Source organism: Choloepus didactylus, chromosome 8, assembly GCF_015220235.1.
Source record: "Choloepus didactylus isolate mChoDid1 chromosome 8, mChoDid1.pri, whole genome shotgun sequence".
NCBI lineage: Eukaryota > Metazoa > Chordata > Mammalia > Pilosa > Megalonychidae > Choloepus > Choloepus didactylus.
The window spans coordinates 131,097,977-131,122,850 of record NC_051314.1 but is presented as its reverse complement, the minus strand read 5'-3'; the positions used below and the strand labels follow the sequence as shown (position 1 = coordinate 131,122,850).

Here is a 24,874-nt window from a genome sequence, read left to right as displayed (position 1 = left end):
TTTTGGCTCACTGTGAAAAATGCTTTCCACTCCTCTAAAAGCCCTTTACCATATTTCTAATTACTCAAATAAAGGCTTCTGGTGTAAGTATTTACAAATAAGTATGGCTTTATGAAAAGTACACAACATTCTAATGTTTTTCATTTATCACCTGTGTTCACATTATCTTTTTTATCAATTCTTTTATTAAGCTCTCAATTAATATAGCAATTTGTTGAATTCCTATTAGTTGGTTTCATTCCTTGAATGACTTAAAACAATTAATTGCTTAAAATTCATATTATAAAACAAAATGGTTACATTAAAAACTTTCAGTGTCATCTATTTGTATAATAAGGCAGGTGAGCAAAGAAAAAGACACTTAAAATGCAGACCCACAGGTATAGAGCAAGCAAAAGAGAAAGAAAGAAACAGTGCATATACGTGCAATTATCAATAATGGCACAGTGGCCCAGGGTAGAGACTGCTGCCAGGAGACTGGACATGGGAAACTACTTAACAAACAGCTCTGGATTCTTGGGGTGGGGTGGGGTGGGGGAAGAGCTCTTCAACCCCTTACTCAAACAAATCAGTTCTCAGAGTAGCTAAATTGATACAATTTTATTAAAAATAAAAAGTGAAGCTTTTAAGCTTTATTCTGAGTGCCAACATCAAAGGGAGGTGCAGCAGAAATTTGAGGGCAGGGCAGTTGAGAATGAAGCAGCTCATCTAGAATTCTTAGTAGTGAGCCTTATGATCTAAACTTAGAATTTATTACTATAAATACTAAAAATTTATTACTATAAAATTAGAGTAGCTATTGGAGTTTTTGTTATTTTATTATTTCTTCCCCCCTCTCTCCCTTCCTTTCTACCTTAAGAGAAAGAGGTGAACCTAAGAGCGAAATAAAAAAATAATAACCAACAAAACCACAGCATAAGGAAAAGAAGAACCACTGTGAGATCTGCCAATAATAATTTTCCTTCTCTTCAAGGCTGGCTGAACAACTCAAACGTTTCTAATGGATCACTGGCAGGTCACCAATTGAACAGTTTCACATCTCCCCAAACTCATGCCCAGCATTTATCTGTAACAGACACTCAAAATATTACAATCATAAATGCTAGGGATGGAAAAGAAGTAATAGATCACTCTTTTTTTTGTTTGACTAGGTGAAGATTATTTCAGAAATCTAGACTACTCCAGTGCTTTGTTGAAGAATTTTCTATACAAATGGGCCAACTGCTTTTCCTTGGGAAGACTATTTTTGTCCTAGATCCAGAGCCACACATGCTTCAGTCTCTTTGCATATTGCATTCCCCTCCTACATCCTCTACATTTCAATATCTCTGGTAATACTAAACAAGTTCCTTTCCTTCTTCAATTAACAGTAACCAAGCAATTTATACCTTTAAAAATGGTAATTCCTACCATGACTACAGAGTAAACAACCAGGTTGTCACTGCTAATGGCTGCAGGTAGAATGTGGCCTTTCTCCTCTAAAATTTTACTAAAATAAATTTGGATTTTTCTAAAAACCATCATCAGGAAATACTTAAATCAAGCTAATAATAGGAAACTATTAGGTATTTACTGTGTCAGGCACTGTTCTATGAATTATACAATAATTCTATGTGTTAACTCATTTCTTACTTAATTCTCATAAAAATCTATGAAGTAGGAACAATTATCATCATTCTTATAAAAGAGGAGACAGAAGCATCGAGAGAGGTTAAGTACATTGCCAAAGTCAAAGAGCTATTAAGTGGGAGAGTCAGAATTCAGAATCAGGTTTTTATATACCAGGAAGTATGCTTTTACCACTTACCATAAATAATTAATGGCAGATACCACAAAGAACTATTTGGAGGGAACAAACTTCCTTACAAATCGACAATAGAATGAAGTAAATTTGGAGCAAAGATGTAGAAACTGAGGCTTACCTCCCAGCCCAGACCAGATGATTAGCAGAATTTGTTCAACATACAAAAAGGAAGAGTTACAGAACGTTGCAGAAGAAAAACAATTCTCTTGGTCAGCTACTTAGTGAAAAGGAATTGGAATTTTACTATTTCGGAAGTCACAACGTTATCATTTATAGTTTTTGCAAATAATTATACTTAGGTTAATTGCATAGTTTTCAAACAAGGTTTTACCTTGTATTTCTCCTCAACTTTATTTCCATCTTTCATTTTCTTAATGACTTTGAGACCTAATTTAATTTTCTTCAACTCCATCTCCTACCATGTCCCAGACCTCTTCAAATCTAATGACTTCCTCTCTACTGCCCAGCAATTACCTCTATTACTCCACTTCCAAAATATCAAACTTCAAATTTTCCCTTCAGTGACAAAAATCTTGTCTCACACCTCTTTCACTAACCTGCTACTAATAAACATATATGCAAACTTTTTCCTCATGATGATACTCATACCCCCAACCCCTCCCTATTCTCCCAGTATATTATATGTATTCTGGCTTTACTTATTCATCACGTCTAAGAGCAGATCATTCATAATGCTTTTATAAAAAGTTAAAATTTTTACTTTTAACTGAGGCCTGACAATTCATAAGTGCAAGTGACACCCCAGCATTTTTCTCCCCAACTCTTGGGTTACTGTCATAATATCATGATAATCATGTCCCAGGAAAATTTATGCTAATGCATCATGGCAGGATCCTCCACTACTCTATAATTGTGGTATTCAACATTTATTGGTGTTTCCCACTCAATACTAATCACATTCCTCAAAGTAACAGAAAAAAAGCTAATGTTAGCTTAAATTACTAGCTGGGTTAAGAAAAGATTGTTTATTTTAAGTCAGGGAGACTGTGTACTTACGCAAAGAAAAAGGAAACAGTAGAGAATGAGCAACTAATTATATGAGAGAAAATTGACAGAGGAAGATTTTAGAAAATGGGAATAGTGCTTGAAATCCATGATAGAGATAAGAAGCTAGTCTTATGATCTTATGAAGGAGGAGAAAGGATATCTTTTCTGAGACAGAAGACAACAAAAATTCAGAAAACTGCTGAGGTAAGTAAGTTAACCAAGGGATCTCAGGTTAAGACTTGGCTTCAGTAAAACGGAGTGCAGGTTGGGAAGGTAAAAGAGACAGTACTGTGTGATCTCCAAAGCAGACATACTTGTTCTAAAGAGGAAGAAACCAGAATTTCTCAACAAGTCACAGAGAAGAAAAAGGAGCATCTGTTGAGTATGAGCAGATGTATACACACTTCACAACGATTATAATCTTAGGGAACCACAAGTTGTGGGTGAAGTAGGAAGATGATTTATATCAAGATTTTGCTAAAAGTGACAATTTTATAATAGGAGACAGGTGTATGAGACAGGTGTATGACAGTTCATCATGCTCTACTTTTGTATACCTTTGGAAATTTTTCTTATGAAAAGTATTTTTAAAAATTGCCTAGGCATTATATGATTCAAAACCAATGGTCCTACTGAACAATTGACTGAAACCACAAAGAAATAAAAATCATTGTTAAAAATCACATGGATAAATATAAATACCAGCACTACTGCATTTTTGGTTTGTAACTCCACCTTTTACTTCCTACAGGATTTAAAAGACAAATGTACAAAATGTAATGACAAATCAGTGATTGGGATTCATAATGTATAAACATGTAATTTGTAATAAGAACCACATAAAGGTTGGGGGCAGAGAGGTATAGGAACATAGTATTGTACATAGTATTGAAGTTAAGTTGGTATCAAAGCAAATGAGATGGTTATAGATTTAGGATGCTAATTTAAATTTAAGCCCCATGATAACTACAAAGAAAATATCAGAGAACATGAAAACTTACAGAGACAAAAAGCAGAGTACAGGTTACAGGGGTGGGAGGCATGGGCAATGGGGAGTTAAAGCAAAATGAATGTGGGGTTTCTGTTTGAAGTGAAGGGAAAGTTCTAGTAATGAATGGTTAGGGAATTGCAACACTGTGAATGTAATTAACCCCAATGAATGCTATGCTTGGGAGGGGCTGAAATGGGAAGATTTATGTTGTATGCATGTTTCCACAATTTTTAAAAAAAGAGAAGCTAAAGAGATTAAAAACAAAAGACACCACCAACAAAAAGTCCTCTTCTTCTGGTAAGCTCACCAGATCACCTGAACTTTACAGAAGATTTCAGACATTTCAGAGAGGCAATTGGACATAAATGCAGACTCCAGAGGACATTAAAATTCATTGCGGAAGAGGTAAAAATAATTCTATTTAACCAGGATTTGTTCCAAATTTGTTCTGAAGAGTGAGAAAAACAAGTTACCCTAAAAATTAAACAAAGTGTGTTGGGGAAATAAACAAGGCAAGAAGATGAAAACAACAAGGAAACATATTTTTACTAAGCATATGCCTGAAGAATAGTATTATAGGCACTTACTTCATCTCCAGAACTTCCTCTAAATGTTTCCTCCTCTCTGCTCGTAGATTGGTCAAATGAGTTTCCTTTTCTGCCAGTGATTGTTGGGTGGAGGACAGCTTTGCTTTCATGGACTCAAGTTCCTGCTTTACCTTCTCCATGGCCATCAGTAACTCCTCCACCTATGATGAATATGGAAGGGAGAAAAAGAGAATGCCTTGATTAATTAAAGGCAGAGGAGTCACACAATGGGCAAACTCCTGAGTCCATACAATTGAAGATACACAGGAACACATCATGAAATCAGTCATACTGTTCATGGATCAGACATGTACATCAAGAAGATATAGCAGATAATGAAGGAAAATCCCAATGTTCCCACTACTATATTCTTTTCATCTTAGGTAAGAAGGAACTTCATTTTCTTTTTGATACATGTAAGTCATCAATTCAAGGAGTCACACTCGGCCATAGAAAATGCCTTTTTAGGAAGTTCTTTGGAAATGGTCCAGAAATTTCCATGGAAATAGCAATATAGCACAGATAAAAATATAAAGAAGAAAATAATAATACATATTTATAGAAGGATGTTAGGAAATAACATAAGAGATATGAACTTGACTAATAACAAATTCAGCACACATATAAATAAGCAATTTTTATCCACCTAAACCAAGATTATCTTGGTTATACCATTAAAAAGAATTTGATTTTAAGAAAAAGATGAGTTTCAAACAGATAATTCCTGACTTAAAATCCAGGTAGTTAGAATTTTGAAGGAAGGAAGGGAGAAAGGAAGTAAAAAAACAAAAAAAAAAAAAAACAAAAACAAAACACAAAGGAAAGGAAAGAAAAGAAAAACATATGACCAGATACAAAGCTAAAAACACCTGGGGAAAAAAAAAAGGCTTGACAGAAACAGACCTTGAAAAGAAAAAAAAAAGGCTCAAGAGAAAGAAGATAGAATACAAAAACATAGAGGAAACAAACTAATAAAGAAGGGTATGTACTTTACTAGTCATTTCTACTTATTCTGGGGTGGCCCCAAATCAGAATTATTTCAATAAAATGTTCATTTTAATTCAGAATAAAAAATATGCTGAAAAAATTATGTTATTAACAAAAAAATAACCTCAACCAAGTAAGCAACCATCCAATTGCACCAATTATGAGAATTTATATCCGGGTACTGCTTGCCAATAAACAATTTTGGTGACAACAAATCTTTTCAGAGGTAGAGGTAGATGGGTAGAGGTTGGACATCTGCCATTCATTGATTCCTCCATAAAACTAATGTTGTGGTACTTAAAACTGAGAGCAGTCTGGAGATAAAACTGCAATATGACAAATATGAATTATTAACAAATCCTGCATACTAGTGCCTCATACCTAACCAAAGGCCCCATGTCTATTGGTAACAGCTATTGAACAATGATAGTAAACAGATACATTTTGTTTTGGGCACCTGAACTCCTTTACTTGGTTCATCTTTTCAAAAGTGGTCAAGCTAATGTCTTCAGCTAAAAGCATCCTCACAGACCCAGCTGCTGTGAGAATTTATGTAAGTAGGCAGATCTCTTTAGATATGTATTCAGATATCTGGGAGTTTTATATGAACATATGTCACTGTCTGCCCTTTTGAAAACAGCCAATGAGGATGATCCCATTTTTTATCAGTTAAATTCATGTTAAATCTTACTAAAAGTGGATATAAATGATGCACCAAAATATGTTCTTATAATAACACAAAATCAATAATGGATAGTACCTTTTACAAGGGCTCAACTATATAAAGTGATGGGATGTGTCCATCTTTTATGAACTCATCAGAAACATATCTCAAAACTGATCTCAAAACTCAAGATTCCCTCCCATTCCTGTCTTTCACCTCCCCCCCACCCACCCCCAGGCAATCACTAGTATCAGTGTCTTTACATATCTTGGAGAGATATTTTATGCATATATAAGGAAACATTTATAAATAACTTATTCCTATTTTTTCTATATGAAAAGACTTCTCCATGCATATTCTAATGCTTCAATATTTTTGGTAAACTTTTTACTGAAGTACAACATAACTACAGAAAAACTGGCAAGTAAGAAATGCACAGCATGAAAAATTTTCACAAAATAAACACAGCTATGAAATCACCATACAGATGAATAAACAAAATATTACCAGTACCTCAGAAGCGCTGTGCTCCATTTCAAGATAAAGGTTAATGATTTTTCTGACTTCTAACACTCCATATTAGTTTTATCTACCTTTTTAAAACCTTATACAAGTTGAATTATATAGCATATAATTTTGAGTTCAGATTTTTTTTTCCTCAATACCGAGGCCTGCTTGAGTGAAACTTATTGTTGTAAACGGGAGGCTAAGCCCACCTATAATTATGCCTAGGAGTCATCTCCAGAGAACCTCTTTTGTTACTCAAATGTGGACTTTCTCTCTCCAAGCCCAACTCAGCAAATAAATTCATCACTCTTCCCCCAATGTGGGACAGGACCCCCAAGACGACCACCTTCTTGGCGACAGACATGGGACATGGATTATGGGAATGAGCCTGATCCTGGCATTGGGGGATTGAGAGGGCTTTTTTGACCAAAAAGGGGAAAAGAAAGGCAACAAAATAAGGTTTTAGTGGTTAAAAGAGTTCAAATAGAGTCAAGAGGCTTCCTGGAGGTTACACCTATGCAAGCTTCAGCTAGATATACCAAATGACCACAATATGATAAGCCCAAGTCAACAGTAGTTCTGAAAACCCTAAAGAATACCCAGATCCTTATCTGGGACTCTACAAAAGTTTCACTCACTAAGTTTATTCTTCAGAGACTTAAATCATTTAGAGTGCTCCTATGCCAGGTTAAGTCCCGAAACCCAGAGGCAATAGCCTCTTCAAGAACATCAACTAGATGTGTCCCCTTTGCTCATAAAGTTGGCACCCCTTTTCAACAGGAACAGGTTAGGTGGTCACTGCCTAGACATCCCCAAAGATTGGGAAAGTGATTAAACTAGAGGAAGGGGTAGCAACAGGCAAGATGGAGTTTAACAAAGGATTACGAATACTGAATATTTACATAATTTTCTTTTTCTTAGTTGGTAAGGCACTAGAATAGCTACAAGGAAAGAACTGAAATGGTGGAACTGTAATCCACAGCATCCTTTGAAATGTGTTCTATAATTACTTGTTAAATTGTAATTTGAAAGCTATACTTTTTTTGTATATACGTTATATTTCCTAATAAGGAAATAACTGCAATTGTGGAACTGTAACTTAAAATATTTTTTGAAATTTGCTCTCTAACTACTTGTTAAATTGCACTTGGAAAGTTATCACTTCTATGTACATATGTTATAGTTGACAATAAAAAAAGATTTAAAAAAAGAAAGACAATTAAAACCAATAAATAAGCAAACCAGGATACAAGATAAATATACAAAAATAAATTGTATGTCTGTACAGTAGTAATAAATGTTCTGAAAATGAAATTAAGAAGAATTCCACTTAAATTATCATCAAAAAGAATGAAATACCTACTTAAAATTTAACAAAAGACTGGGACAGAATAATCTCTTCTGGATATTTGGGAGAACTGGGTATCTATATCAAAGAAATGACAGAGGAACTCTACCTCACACCCTACACAAAAATTAACTCAAGGTGGATCAAAGACCTAAATGTAAAAGCCAGTACCATAAAAATCCTACAAAAAAATATAGGGGAATATCTTCAAAACTTAGTGATAGCAGGTAGCTTCTTAGACCTTACACCCCAAGCACAAGCAACAAAAGAAAAATAGATAAATACCCAGAAGTAGACTGACAACTTCTGTGCTTCAAAGGACTTCGTCAAATGGTGAAAAGGCAGCCAACTCAATGGGACAAAATATTTGGAAACCAAATTATCTGATAAGGGTTTGAATATTCAGAAGACAAAGAAATCCTACAACTCAGCAATACAAAAAGACAAACAACACAAAGACAAGCACATGAAAAGATGCTCATCTTCACTAGCTTTAGGGAAATGCAAATCAAAACTATAATGAGATATTATCTGATACTCATTAGAATGGTTGCTATTAAGCAAACAGGAAACCACAAGTGTTGGAGAGGATGTGGAGAAATAGGAACACTTATTCACTGCTGTTGGGAATGTAAAATGGTATAGCCGCTGTGCCAGTTTGAATTGATGCAATCTTGTGTGGGCAGACATACTAGTGTTGATTAGATTGTTATTCTTTGAGTGTTTCCATGGAGACGAGACCCACCCAACTGTAGATGATGACTTTGACTAGATAATTTCCATGGAGGTGCAGTCACACCCATTCAGTGTGGGCCTTGATTACTTCACTGAAGCTCTATAAAAGCTCAGACAGAAGAAGTGAGCTTGATACAGCCAAGAGGGACACTTTGAAGAATGCACAGGAGCTGAGAGAGGAACTGCAGTTTACAGAGACATTTTGGAGATGGCCTTTGAAAGCAGACTTTTGCTCCGGAGAAGCTAAGAGAGGACAAACGCTCCAAGAGCAACTGAGAGTGACATTTTGGAGAGAAGCGGCAGACTAGAAAGGAATGTCCTGGGAGAAAGCCATTTTGAAACCAGAACTCTGGAGCAGTCCCCAGCCACATGCCTTCCCAGCTAACAGAGGTTTTCTGGACGCCATTGGCCATCCTTCAGTGAAGTTACCTGACTGTTGATGACTTATCTTGGACACTTTATGGCCTTAAGACTGTAACTTTGTAACCAAATAAACCCCCTTTATAAAAGCCAATCCATTTCTGATATTTTGCGTAATGGGCAGCATTAGCAAACCAGAACAGCTGCTATGCAAGACAATTTGGTGGTTCCTTAGAAAACTAAATATTGAGTTGCCCTACAATCTGGCAATTCTGCTATCCAGTATATACCCAAAAGATCTGAAAGCAGGGACACAAACAGACATTGCACAACAATGTCCATAGTGGCATTATTCACAATTGCCAAAAGATGGAAGCAACTCAAGTGTCCACCAACTGATGAATGGATAAACAAACTGTGTTATGTACATGTAATGGAATAATACTCAGCAGTAAGAAGATATGAAGTCCTGAAGCACGTGACAACATGGATGAGTCTTGAGAACATAATGCTGAGTAAAATAAGTCAGACACAATGGGACAAATATTGTATGATTTCACTAATATGAACTAATTTAAATATGTAAACTCACAGTCCTAAAACTTAGTATGTAGGTTACCAAGCTATGCAATGAGGCTAGAGAATGGGGACTGCCTGCCTAATATGCACAGAATTTTTACTAAGGTTGAACTTAAATGTCTGGAAATAGAGAGATGTGATGGTAGCTCATAATTGGGATTATAAGTAATAGTGCTGAATTGTATGTGAATATGTTTGAAAGGGGTTGTTTAGAATCATATATGTCACCAGAAGGAAAGCCAGAGGTTAAAATATAGGAATGTATAACATAGTGAGCCTTGTGGTTGACAATGTTTATGATTAACACTACAAATATAAATAAGTTCTTTCATGAACAAGAACAAATGTATGATAGTTGTACAAAGAGTTAAAAATAGAGTGGTTTATGGGAAAAAAGTACCCAATGCAAACTATGGACTATATTTAACAGTAAAATCTTAATATTCTTTCATCAACAGTAACAAATGTAGCACACCAATACAAGATGTCAAGAATGGCGGGGGGTGGGAGGGATAAGGGGCAAGAGATGTTTTAGGTTTTCTTTTGTATGTCTTTTTGTTATTTTTCCCCATGGAGTAATGAAAACATTCTAAAATTGATTGTGATGAGGATTGCACAACTAGGTGATAATACTATGAGACACTGAATGTATACTTTGGATGGAATATATGGTGTGTGAATATATTTCAATAAAATTTGCAATAATAAAAAAAGATAATAACAAGTGTTACTGAGAGTGTGGAAAAAATTGGAATGCTCATACATTGTTGATGGAAACGTAAATGGTGCAGCTACATTGGAAAACAATTTGGCAGCTCCTCAAAATGTTAAAAAGTAGAGTTACCATATGACTCAGCAACTCCACACCTAGGTTTATACCCAAGAGAAAGGAAAACATTATGTCCACCAAAAACATAAATACACAAAACAGCATTATTCATAATAGCCAAAAAGGGGAAACAACTTCAGAAGTTCATCAAATGATGAATGGAGAAATAAAATGTGATATATCCATAAAATGAAATATTTGTCAATTCAAGAATGAAGTACTGGCATATGCTACATTACAGATGATCGATCCTTGAGGACATTATGCTAAGTGAAAGCAGTCAGTTACAAAAGACCACATATTGTATAGTTCCATTCATAGTAAATGACCAGAAGAGGTAAATCTACAGTGACAAAAAGTAGATTAGAGGTTGCTAAGGGATGGGGTTGAGGAAGCTGGGGGGAATGGGGAGTTAAAGCTAATGGGTATAGGGTTTCTTTTGGCAGGTGACAAAAATTTTCCAAATTAGATTGTGGTGATGACTGCACAATCCTGTGAATGTACTAAAAAACACTGAAATTTACATTTTAAATGGATGAATTACATGGTTTGTGAATTACACCTCAATAAATCTGTTTTTAAAAAGATGCATACAATAAACCCTACTGGAACCACAAAGAAAACAAGTTTAAAAAATATATCAAAAATACCAACAAGAGAATTAAAATGGTACACTAGAAAATATCTAACACAAAGTCAGTAAGGAGGAATTAGAGGGACAAAAAAGATATGAGGCAGAAATGATATCATCAACATGGCGACATAAAGACATCCCCTGGAAAAGTCTCCCCTCAGAATCAACTAATAAAAGGAGAAATCCCACTTGCTTTGATCTCTGGAGTACAACAGAGACAGGAAAAAGACTTCACAAGTGCTGAATCAAGGAAAAAGAAAAACAAACACCAAAATCAAGGAGGAAATTTGTATCCTGGACCTGTCAGCCCAGACTCTTCTGCCACCCAGTTGGACCCCTCCCCTTCACTTGGTCCCACACATCTTGGGAGTCTCACAGAGGTAGCATGGATGGCCTGGGGCCCTCCTGCCACAGATGCAGACCACAGAGCCACTCACAGCAGCAAGTTAGGACCCCATGCATATCCAGGCACAGAGCTGCAAATCTGCAGAGACCCAGGCTGGAACACAAATGGCTGAGTACAAAAGTGCACCCAAGGGAAAAAAGACTGCAACAGAACTGTTGGGAAGAGGTGCACACACTCAATCCAGTCTCTGTTTCCTGGAACACCTAAACACAAAAATTGACCTTTCTGGATTGATCCCATCTGGCTCCATGGGGTGGGTTACCCTAACAGGGAAGAAATTGGAAGTGGAAAAGTCTCAAGGGGGAAAAAAGGGAAGGAGGGACTGAACTGCCGTAAAACAGGATGGGTCCCAAAACTGAGAAGTGCAATGAAAAACAGATAGTGAATGAGGTAGAAAATTTAAACAAATCATAGGAGGTAGGAAGAAAATACGGCACAAAAACAAACAGAATAGATCAAGATTCCTAGAGAAGGAACAGAGGAAAAGAAGCTTACTCCTGGAGGAGAGACAAATGCACAAAAGACAACTGCAATCTTAAAAGTTATATCGCATATCCAGGGAAAGAATCACATGTAGAAGACATAAAAAATGTGAATAATTAAACACGGTCTACTCTAAAGGCCCAGAATAATTTGGAATGAGCATTAGAAAGAGCCATAACACAAAGACAATTAAAAATAAAACCCTAGGCAAGAGGGAGAAACTGACCTTCAGAGTTAACATATCAAAATATTCAGATGCCCAGACATCAGCAAAAAATTACAAGCAATATAAAGAAATAGGATAATGTGTCCCAGTCAAGGAACAAATTGCAACATCAGAGGTGACACATAATTTGGAAAAACCAATCCGAAAAGATCAAACATATCTCTTGAATCAATTCAAAAAGAAGCATAACAGAAACTATGTGGATTAAAAAGCACAATAATGGAGATTAAAAAAAATATACCAGAGGCATACAGCAGCAGATTTTAAGAGGCAGAAGAAAGAATCAGTGAATTAGAAGACAGGACAATCAAAATCATACAGTCAGAAGAATGGATAGAGAAAAACCTTAGAAAAAAATTGAACAGAGTCTTAGGGACTTGAGTGACAGCACAATGCATATAAACATATGTGTCATGGGTGACCCAGAAGGAGAAGAGAAGGAAAAATGGGCAGAAAGAATATTAGCGGAAATAATGGAGAAAAATTTATCAACTCTCATACAAGTCATAAATAGAGAAGACCAAGAAGCACAATGTACTCCAAACAGAATAAATACTAATGGACTGACTCCAAGAAACATACTAATCAGAATGCTAAATGCCATAGATAAAGAGAAAATTCTGAAAACTGCAAAAGTGATTTGTCAAATACAAGGATTCTCAATAAGATTAAGTGCAAATTTTTCATTAGATATCGTGGAGGGAAGAAGTCAGTGGTATGATATACTTAAGGTATTGAAAGAGAAAAACTGCCAGCCACAAATTATTTGTCCAGCAAAAATTCCTCCAAAATGAGGTAGAGTATAAAATATTCGAAGATAAATACAAAATGAGAGTTTTTCAAAAAAGAACTTGTTCTACAAGAATTACTAAAGGGAGTTCTGAACGTTGAAAGGAAAAGACAGGATAGAGTGCCTTGGAGAAGTGTGAAGAAGTGAAGATCTTCAGTAAAGGTAGCTGAAAGGGTAAAGGTAAAACCCAAAAGTACTGTATCTTCAATATATAATTCTACTCTTTAGTTCATATGAAACAGAATACAACCGAACAGGAAGAAGTCATATTTCCTGATATGCATATATAAACAGGTAATAAGAAACAAAAGCAACATGAAGAGGGGAAACAGAGGGATATGGGGGCAGACAACAGGTAAGTTACTGAAGCAAAGTTAGTACCTTTTCATATCAGTAGGTAATAGATGTAGGTTATGTATACTAACCCCAGGGTAACCACAAAGAAAGCATTTTTAAAATATATAGAAACAATAATAAGAGATCTGATAAATATATCACAAAACAGAAAAGGAGGCTGCAGTAAAGGAAAAGAGAGGCTAAAAAAATATGACACATAAAAAACAAAGAACAAAATGGCTGATGCAAGTCCTGCCTTTACAGTAATAACACTGAATGCTAAAACATTAAACTCCTTAATCAACAGACACAGAATGGCAGAATGGATAATCATATGCTGTTGACAAGAGACTAACATTATACCCAAAGTCACAAATAGGCTGAAAGTAATAGGATGGTATTCTAGTTTGCTAATGCTGCCAGAATGCAAAACACGAGAGATGGATTGGCTTTTATAAAAGGGGGCTTATTTGGTTACACAGTTACAGTCTTAAGGCCATAAAGTGTCCAACGTAACACATCAGCAATTGGGTACCTTCACTGGAGGATGGCCAATGGTACCTGGAAAACCTCTGTTAGCTGGGAAGGCATGTGGCTGGTGTCTGCTCCAAAGTTCTGGTTTCAAAATGGCTTTCTCTCAGGATGTTCCTCTCTAGGCTGCAGTTCCTCAAAAATGTCACTCTTAGTTGCTCTTGGGGTGTTTGTCCTCTCTTAGCTTCTCCAGAGCAAGTGTGTGCTTTCAATGGCCATCTTCAAACTGTCTCTCATCTGCAGCTACTCTTTCAGCTTCTGTGCATTCTTCAAAGTGTCCCTCTTGGCTGTAGCTCCTCTTCAAAATGTCACTCTCAGCTGCAGAGTTCCTTCTGTTTGTCAGCTCATTTATATGGCTCCAGTAATTTGATTTAGACCAACCCTGAATGGGTGGGGTAATACCTCCATGGAAATTATCCAATCAGAGTCATCACCCACAGTTGGGTAGGGTGCATCTCCATGGAAACACTCAAAAAATTACAATCTAATCAACACTGATACATCTGCCCACACAAGATTACATCAAAGGTAATGGCGTTTTGGGGGGACATAATACATCCAAACCAGCACAGATGGAAAAAGAGAATCTATGCAAAGAGCAACCAAAAAAGAACTGGGGGAGCTACACTAATATTGGACAAAATAGACGTTAAGTCAAAAGTTATAATAAGAGATAAAAATGACACTATATTTTAATAAAAGGGGTAATTCACCAAGAAGAAATAACAATCATAACTATTTAAGCATCTAACATGGTGCCCCAAGATAAATGAGGCAAACACTGGCAAAACTGAAGGGAGAAATAGATACCCCTATACAAAAGTAGTTGGAGACTTCAGTACACCACTTTTATTAATAGATAGAACACCTAGACAAGAGACCAATAAGGAAAAAGATAATTTGAATAATATGATAAAGGAACTATACTAGGAGATATATACAGAACACTGTACCACAAACAGCAGGATATACATTCTTCTCAAGTGCACTTGGATCATTCTCCAGGATAGACCCCATGCTGGGTCACAAAACAAGTCCCAATAAATTTAGAAAGATTGAAATCATGCAAAGCATCTTTTCTGACCATAATGGAATACAGCAGGAAATCAATAACAGGCTGAGAATAGGAAAACCCACAAATACATAGAAGTTAAATAACACTCTTTTAAACAATTTCAAAGAAGAAATTGCAAGGGAAATCAGAAAATATCTTGAGACAAATAAAAATAAGAACATAACATAGCAAAACTGATGGGACGCAGCAGAGAAAGTGCTGAGGGGGAAATTTATAGCTTGAAATGCTTAAAGAAAAAGAAAGAGCTAAAATCAAAGATGCAGCTGCACACTGGGAGGAATTAGAAAAATAACAGCAAAGTAAACCCAAAGCAAGCAGAAGGAAAGAAACAACAAAGATCAGAGCAGTAATAAATGAAATTGAGAATAAAAAAACAATAGAGAGCATCAAAAAAACTAAAAGTTGGTTCTCTGAAAAGATCAATAAAATTGATAAGCCTTTAGCTAGACTGATAAAGAAAAAAAGAGAGAAGATGCAAATAAATAAAATCAGAAATGAGAGCAGGGGACATTACTATTAACCCCATAGAAATAAAAAGGATAATAATAGTAGACTATGACTGTATGCCAGCAAATTAGACAAGCTGGATGAAATAGACAAATTCCTAGAAACACACAAACAACCTACACTAGGAAAGACTCTAGAAGAGATTGAAAAAGTCATCCAAAAAGCTCCCAACAAAGAAAAGCTCAGGACCAGAAGCTTCACAGGGGAATTCCACCCAACATTCTAAGAAGAATTAATCCAATCCTGCTCAAATTCTTCCAAAAAACTGAAGAGGAGAGAAAACCACCTAACTCATTTTAGGAGGCCAACATCACCCTAATACCAAAGCCAGATAAAGATTCTACAAGAAAAGAAAATTATAGACCAATTTCTCTTATGAATGTAGATGCAAAAATCCTCAACAAAATACAAGCAAATCAAATCTTACATTACATTAAAAGAATTATACACCATGATCAAGTGGGTTTTATATCAAGTATGCAAGGGTGATTCAACACAAGAAAATTAATTAATGTAATACACCACATTAACAAAATTAAAGAAAAACACATGATCATCTCAATTGATGCAGAAAAGGCATTTGACAAAATTCAGCATTCTTTCCTGATAAAAACAATTAGAAAAATAGGAATAGAAGGAAACTTCCTCAGCATGATAAAGGGCATATATGAAAAACTCACAGCTAACATCATGCTTATGGGTGAAAGACTGAAAACTTTCCCTCTAAGATCAGGGACAAGACAAGGATGCCCACTGTAACCACTCTTACTCAACCTTGTACTGGAAGTTCTAGCCAGAACAATCAGAGAAGAAAAGGAAATAAAAAGGCATCCCTATTGGAAAGGAAGAAGTAAAACTTTCACTATTTGCAGATGACATGATCTTATATATAGCAAGTCCTGAAAATTTTACAACAAAGCTACTAGCACTAATAAATGAATCTAACAAAGTGGCTGGGTACAAGATCAACATGCAAAAATCATTAATGGCTCATTTAATGAGCAACTTGATGAGAAAATCAAGAAAAGAACTCCATTTACAATGGCAACTAACAGAATCAAATAGCTAAGAATAAATCTAACCAAGAAAATAAAGGACGTGTGCATAGAAAACTACAAAACTTTGCCAAAGGAAATCAAAGACTTAAACGAATGGAAAGACATTCCATGTTCATGAACTGGAAAACTAAATATTGTTAGGATGTCAACTGTACCCAAAATTATTTACCCATAGCAAAAGCAACAAAATAAAAAATAGATAAATGGGACCTTATCAAATTTAAGAAGTTTTGTGCATTAAAGGACTTTACCATGAATGTGAAAAATAGTCAAAGGGAGAAAACATCTCAATAAAAATGAATTAAAAAAACAAAAAAACAGAGAACAAAAACAGAAACATCAATCCTTCACAAAGTGTTTTAGCAAAAAGGACACTTACCAACTCATTCTATCAGGTCAGTAATACCTGGTAACAAAGTTAGACCTAAATATCACAAGAGAACTATAGACCAAACCAATCATGCATACAGTTACAAAATTCCTCAACAAAATTTCAGTAAATGAAGTCAAACAATGTATAAAAATAATTATACACCATGATCAAGTGGGATTTAACCCAGGCTGGCATGAAATCCAAAAATTAATTAAGGTAATACACCATATTAATGGAATAAATGACAAAAGCCACAAGACCATTTTAATATATCACTTTTACGGTGGACTGTGTGATTGTGAAAACCTTGTGGCTCACACTGCCTTTATCCAATGTGTGGACAAATGGGTAGAAAAAAGGGGGACAAAAAGTAAACGAATAATGGGTGAGGGGGGAGTATGAGATGTTTTGGGTGTTCTTTTTTACTTTATTTTAATTTTATTCTTATTTTTTGGAGTAATGAAAATGTTCAAAAAATTGTGGTGACCAATGCACAATTATGTGATGATACAGTGAACAACTGATTGTACACTTTGGATGACTTTATGGTATGTGAATATATCTTCATAAAATTGCATTAAAAAAGATGTCAATTCTACCCAAATTGATCTATATAGTCAATGCAATCCCAATAAAAATTCCAACAACCTACTCTGCAGACTTGGAAAAGCTAGTTATCAAATTTATTTGGAAGAAAAAGGGGCCACAAATTGCCAAAAATATCTTAAAAGAGAAGAATGAAGTGTGAGGATTTACACTTCCAGACTATAAAGTTTATTATAAAGCCACAATGGTCATAATAGCCTGGTAGTTGCATAAAGACAGACATAATGATCAATGGAATTGAATTGAGAGTGTGGAAATAGATCCCCAGATCTATGGTCAACTGATTTTTAACAAGGCCCCAAATCCACTGAACTGGGTCAGAAAAGTCTCTTTAAAAAATGGGGCTGGGAGAACTAGATATCCATATTCAAAAGAACAAAAGAGGACCCCTACCTCACACCCTGTACAAAAATTAACTCAAAGTGGATCAAAGACCCAAATGTAAAAGTAAGTATCATAAAATGCCTGGAAGAAAATATAGGGAAACATCTTCAAGACATAGTTACAGGAGGTAGCTTCTTAGCCTTACACCTAAAGCACAAGGAATGAAGGAAAAAATAGATACATGGGAAGTCCTCAATTTCAAATGCTTCTGAGCCTCAAAGGACTTTGTCCAAAAGGTAAGGAGTCACCCAACCCAGTGGGAGAAAATATTTGGAAACCATATATCTGATAAGGGTGTGATATCCAGTATATCTAAAGAAATCCTACAAATCAATAACAAAACAACAAACAACCCAATTATAAAATGCACAGAAGATATGAATAGATATTTTTCTGATAAGCAAACAGAAATGGCTAAAAACACACATGTAAAGATGTCATCTTCACTAGCTATTAGGTAAATGCAAATCAAAACGACAATGAGATACCATCTCACACCTATAAAAATGGCTGCCATTAAACAAACAGGAAACTACAAATGTTTGAGAGGATGTGGAGAAATTGGTACACTTATTCACTGCTGGTGGGAAAATATAATGGTACAGCTGCTGTGGAAGATAGTTTGGCAGTTCCTCAGAACACTAAATATCGAGTTGCCCTATGACCTCGCAATCCCAATGCTTGATATATACCAAGAAGATCTGAAAGCAGTGACATGAACAGACATTTGCACACTGATGTTCATAGCGGCATTATTCACAATTGCCAAAAGATGGAAACAATCCAAGTGTCCATCTAAGAAAAGTGGATAAATAAAATGTGGTATATATATAATGGAATACTATGCAGCAGTAAGAAGGAATGAGGTCTTGAAGCATGTGACAACATGGATGAACCTTGAGGACATAATGCTGAGAGAAATAAGCCAAACACAAAAGGACAGGTTTTGTATGATTTCACTAATTTAGAAAATATAAACTCAGAGTCTTAAATTGTAGAATATAGGAGACCTAGAGATGGACAGAAGTTAGAGAAGGGGTGTGTTTACCTAATATGTATAGACTCGTTAATGAGGCTGAACTGTAAATGTATGGGAAAGGATAGAGGTGATGGTAATTCACTATTGAGATTATAAGTAATAGTGCCGCATTCAAGGTGAACAGGATTGAAAGGGGTAGTTTAAAGTCATGTATCTTACCAATTAGCACTATAAATATAAATATTTTCTTGCATGAACTACTTCAAAGGTATGACACTTGTACAAAGAGTTAATTATAGAGTGGCATATGGGAAAAAACAACCTATTGCATACTATGGTTATGGTCTATATTTAACTGGAATACCTTACTAGCAGCACACCAATACTAGGGGTAAATAATAGGGGGTGGGTGGATAAGAGTTACCGGAGTTTCAGGTTTTCTCTTTAGTATGGTTGTGTCTATCTGTTATTTTTCTCTTTGGAGCAATGAAAATTGTCTAAAATTGAGAGTGATGAAGATCGTACAACTAAGTGAGGATACTGTGAGACAAAGATTGTTGATTTTGGATAGAATATATGCTATGTGAATATATTTCAACAAAATCTGAAGATTAAAAATTAATAATAATAAATAAACAGAAAGATTCAAGTGCTAGAGACAATGTAGAGAGTGAGTTATACCTATTCAATGTTGGTAGGGAAGCAGATTGGTGCAGCCCCTTGGGGGGTTATGGAGCGGATCCACAGGAGGCTAAATACAGGGTCACCATATGAGTAGGCAATGCTGTTACTAGGAATATACTCTGAAGAACTGAAAGCAGGGACTTGAATAGGCATTTGCACACAGATGAGTGCCAATGGATGGAGGTGGCCAAAGGGTACATCAACTGATAAGCAGAAGGGCAAATTGCAGTGTATACATATGATGCAATATTGTGCAGCTACAGAAAGGAATGAAGTCATGAGGCATACAACAAGGTGAATGAACTTTGAGGACATTACGTTGAGTAAGATAAGCCTGAAACAAAAAGGACAAATATTGTATGGTGTCATTTAGAAAACACTTATAATAAAAGTGGGACCTAGATTGTAAGCTCTTACAGCAGCTACATTTCTTCCTGAGTTTGAAGTGTTGTTTCTAAATTCTGCGATGCTGTGCTCTTTGTGTATAACCACATAGTTCCCTAGATCAATGGGTACCTGTGTGAAACCTCAGACTGAGTTCGAGTTCTGCAGCTCTGAAAGTCAAAATTACTCCATACAACAATGTTAAAGAAGCTAAAAAAGAGATCAGACTTCAATTTGAGATATGAATGAAGTGGATCTGGTTAGGACTAAGGTGAATCAGAATACAGGGTAAAGGATAATATTGTTCGTAATTTAAAACTTCATCTTCTGTGTGAGACTAAAGGAAGAGAGGTTTAATTTGTCCATAATTTAAATTTCTGTAGCACACAATCTTATGTAACCTGTTTGGCCAGTTCATTTAAAAAATGTAAACACATGGAGCCTATAATAGGGAATGAGATCTTATAATTCAGTATAGCTTAATGTAATATCCTGATACATTCCAGAGTATGTTGGGTAGATAATAAAAAAATATTAGAAAAGTCCCTTGAGGAACTGGAGAAAAAAATATGGAACTATTCAATTTCCCAACTGGAAATCCCAGATATTCTCTCAAGTATTAGGGGCTCCCAACTTAATAAATCAAACCCTCAATCTTAAGGCTTACTCTTATGAAACTTATTTATGTAATCGGGTAGCTATGCCTACCTATAATCAGGCCTAAGAGTCACTTTCAGAGAACCTCTTTTGTTGCTCAGATGTGGCCTCTCTCTAAGCCCAGCTCTGCAAATAAATTCATTACTCTCCCTCTTAGGTGGGACATGACTTCCAGGTGTGAGTCTCGCTGGCAATGTGGGACATGACTCTCAGGAATGAGCCTGGCCCTGGCATTGTAGGACAGACAATGCCTTCTTGACCAAAAGGGGGAAAAGAAATATAACCAAATAAGGGTTCAGTGGATAAGAGAGTGCAAATATAGTCGAGAGGCTATTCTGGAGGTTACTCTTATGAAAGCTTCAGCTAGATATCCCAAATTGCCATGGTATGCCAAGCCCAAACTAGCAGTATTCCTGAAAACCATGAAGAATACCCAGGGCTCTATCTGAGTCTATAAAAATGTTTCACTAAGTTTATTTTGCAGAAACTTAAAACCTCCAGATTGTTCCTAAGCGAGATAAGCCCTGAAACCCAGAGGTACCAGTCTCTCCAAGAATATCAACCAGTTGTATCTCCCTACCCTATAATGTCAACACCCTTTACAACATGAAGAAATTAACCCATACTATCCTTTGAAATTTGCTCTATAGCTACTTGTTAAAATGTACTTTGAAATTTATCACTTTTCTCCATATATAACACTTTTCTCCATAACCCATACTATCCTTTGAAATTTGCTCTATAGCTACTTGTTAAAATGTACTTTGAAATTTATCACTTTTCTCCATATATCACTTTTCTCCATATATATGTTATATTTCACAATAAAAAATGTTCTAAGAAAAAAGTTAATGACCTTGTCTCAGTACATATATATGTGCAAGAGTTTCTTGAAGATATATACTTAGCAGAACTTCTTTACTTGGTAAAGCCAAACTGTTTTCCAAAAGTGGTTTCACCAATTTACACCTCCAACGAGTATATGAGAGTTCTTACTGTTCTACAAATCTTGCTGTCAAGATGTTTAATTTTTTGCAAACTGATAGATGTGAAATGGAATAACATAATTTTAATTACATTTCCCTGGTTATTGGTGGGCTTAAACATCTTTCATTTGTTTAGGGGCCATCTGTGCTTCTTATTCCTTGAAATGCCTAGTCAAATCTCTTGACTGGCTACCCAGCCAATTTACATTTCTGTAATCACAGCCATTTTTGGATTTATTTCTGGAATTTTATTTATGCTTTCTATCTGTTCAACCTTTACTACCCACCCCTGCCATCTCTCCTCATCTCTTGTCTTGCATTATTTGTTTCATCATTTTCCATTCTAGTTTTTCTGTCTACCTGTTGTTATCACAGAAAAAAAAAATTTTTTTTTTAAATCCCTTTACTCCTACTCTATTCTTTTGTCTGAACTTTATTCATATAATGTCTACCTTCTTTTGTGAAAGGCATTATTATCCAGTCACCCAAGACAAAACCTCTTCTCCCTCACCAGCATTCTCTGACATCTAGTCAGAAAGTACTAACAAGACACTTTTCTAAATCTCCCTGGAACTAATCTCTTCTCCATTAGTATCCCCTTTTGCAAGCCTGTTTCTTCACAAGTCTGGTATATGACATTTCAATCGTTCTGCTGCGCTTTTCTCTTCTTCAGTCAGTGGTAACAGCTCCAGGTCTTGCTTTTGTAGTTCTTATGTTGTGGTCATAGTCTTATTCAAAGTAGCACAAATGTGGCTCTTAGTCTCTCTGCTCAACAGCAGCTGGTTTAAAGCATGCATGCAGAGTCTGATATTGAAACTTTATTGCTGACAATTCCTTTAAGGGAGTAACTGCATTTTTCTCGCCTATTGAAACAGGATGATTAGTCTTGATTTCATATTCCATCCTGTATTAAATGTAATCCAGATCAGAGTTAGCATTCTGGAACTGTGAAAGGCAGGTAGATGTTCTTAATGTGGGGTCCATGAGCTTATGGGGACAGGGACCTGCAAATTCCCAGTAATATCTAGCAATTTTATATATCTGTATAATTTCTGATGAGAAGGATCTCCTCTAAGGATCCATGGCCATCAGTTCTAGCTTATCGACCACTGCTTCCATGTTGAATAGTTGACCTACCATAGAAATTTGTAACACAAATATTGAAACCTAACAAAATAACAACATCTGAAGTTAATTAGTATCTTTTCCTTTCTTCCCCAACACAAACACTTAAAAGAATTTAATTCCAAATATTCTCAAGACTTATATCCTACTGATGTCATGTATTTCAGGGTTTTTTTTTTTTGGTACCTCCACAAGAGATCATTCATCTTTTTGTTATCCTAAGATTCAATATGTTTAAACTAACACATTTGTGTACCACTTTCTTTGCTCTTCATATCTTCTTACAGCTCAAATCTTTTCTCTCAGAATACTTCTGCATGGATAATATTCTTTAGAATTTCCCTTAATGAGGGTTTGCTCTTGGGAATTTTCTGTTGCTGTTGAATGTATTTCCATTTTGCCTGAATTCTTGAAAACTATTTTTCCTTCTGCTAATTTAATTAAGAAGCTGTCAGACTAACTTGCTCCTTTGAAGACCTTCCTTCCTTCTCTTTTCTCTCCCTCCTCCAATCATATTGGAATTTGTTGGACTTCTTGGACTCTGTGAATTAAGATATTACTTCTTTAAATATTAGCTCTACCCCATCATCTATGTCCTCTCCCTCTAGAATTCTAATTAGATAACACGTTAACTATCTTATTCTATCCTACACATCTTTTAACTCCTCTTTCATATGTTCATACCTCTTCATTCCTATACTGGGCTGTATTCAATGCAATTTCTTTAGTTCTTACTTCAAGTCCACTAATTCTCATCCTGGCTATGTCTAATCTGTTGTGACATTCATTCAGTTTTTCATTTCAAGTATTATATTTTTCATTTCTTGTTATTTCTGGTCCTGTTTCAAATTTATTTATTATTTACTCATTTTCAAGTCTTTCTTATATTATTTTAATATTAAACAATACTTAATTGCTAATTGATGAGGTGTCTGATCATTCTAATATTTAAACTATTCAGTTCTGACTGTTCATTGTCACCCCTTATATTTTGTATTCTTATGTTTATTTATTTTAAGCAGTTTTACTGAGATATATTCACATACCATACAATCCATCCAAAGTGTACAATCAATAATGGTTTTAGTATAATCAGAGTTGGGCATTCATCACCATAATCATTTTAGAACATTTTCATTACTCCAAAGAGAAAAACCCCATACCCCTTATTAGTCACTTCTCAATCCCTCTATCCTTCCAGCCCTATATAGCCACTAATCTAATTCTTTTTCTGTAAATTTATTTATATTTATTGTATGTTCATTTTTTATTCATTCATTTGTTTTTAACTCTGTGATGTTCATTTTCCCTGGTACTTTGCATAAACATTTTGAAGCCTTAGTTGAAGTGGGTTCCTCTAGAGATACCTAGGAGTAAGACCCAACCTGAACTACTTTTAAGCTAAATTCCCAGATTGAGATATTTTTGGACACTAAGCAGGGTGAACTGGGGCCAGAAATACATGAGAGAACCAACTCATAATTGTGAATTAGCAGGGAAGAATTTCTGTCCTTCACTCAGCACCCAAGTTTGAGACAATTTTCCTTGCATTCTCCAGTGGAGATAGGGAATAAGATTTATTTCTAATTAACCCACACTTTGCCAGTACATCCTTGTAAGGTTACATCTTTGTGTGTTTGGGTGAAGAAGGCTGCCTATTAGATTCTCTACCTTGGGCTGCCCTGGATCTTTCCTTTTGTTAGGATCTAAAAACCAATATTCACATTCACTAGTTTATTAAATCCTTATCTTTGGATTCCTTGCTTACTTATTTCCTGGCCTGAGATTTTCTCAGTTTCTGGCCAACTTATAAATGCACACATTATCAACCATCTTCAATTTTTTCTGTGGAAGTTATTTTTTTGGCATTGAGTCTGCCATGTTTGCAGACACATACTACTTTTCATCCAAAACTTTTACTTCCAGAATTTTGCATGTCAGTAAAGTACAAATTTCTTAAAGATTGCCTAATTTTCCCATCCATTTGAGTGGCAGACTCTCAAGGTATTTCTGTCTCCCTCAGATTACACATATATCCAAATAAGTTTCAAAGAATTTTAGTATTCAAGGCAAGAGTGGTACCATAAACCAGGATTTTCAACTAATCATCTGATTAGTTCTCTGGCTCCAATCCAGGGAAAAAGTTTCAAGGTTAAATTGAATTACTTCACTGTCCGTTACTTTTCCACCATCCAGGAGAACACATTCAGCTAGAAACACTTGGATATGTATTCCATTACACGCCTACCAC

General features: G+C 35.5%; 1 protein-coding gene and 1 pseudogene across 5 annotated transcripts in view; both read right to left on the bottom strand.

The window, feature by feature from the left end:
• The window catches only part of ERC1 (ELKS/RAB6-interacting/CAST family member 1), an 805,513-nt gene that overhangs the window by 253,381 nt on the left and 527,258 nt on the right, over positions 1-24,874 (bottom strand). For all 5 annotated transcript variants that reach the window (XM_037845053.1, XM_037845055.1, XM_037845056.1 and 2 more), the window contains one exon: positions 4,391-4,551. In XM_037845053.1, the coding sequence (XP_037700981.1) occupies positions 4,391-4,551 (161 nt within the window). The remainder of the gene's footprint in view (positions 1-4,390; positions 4,552-24,874) is intronic.
• LOC119541280 lies at positions 22,116-22,617 on the bottom strand (annotated as a pseudogene).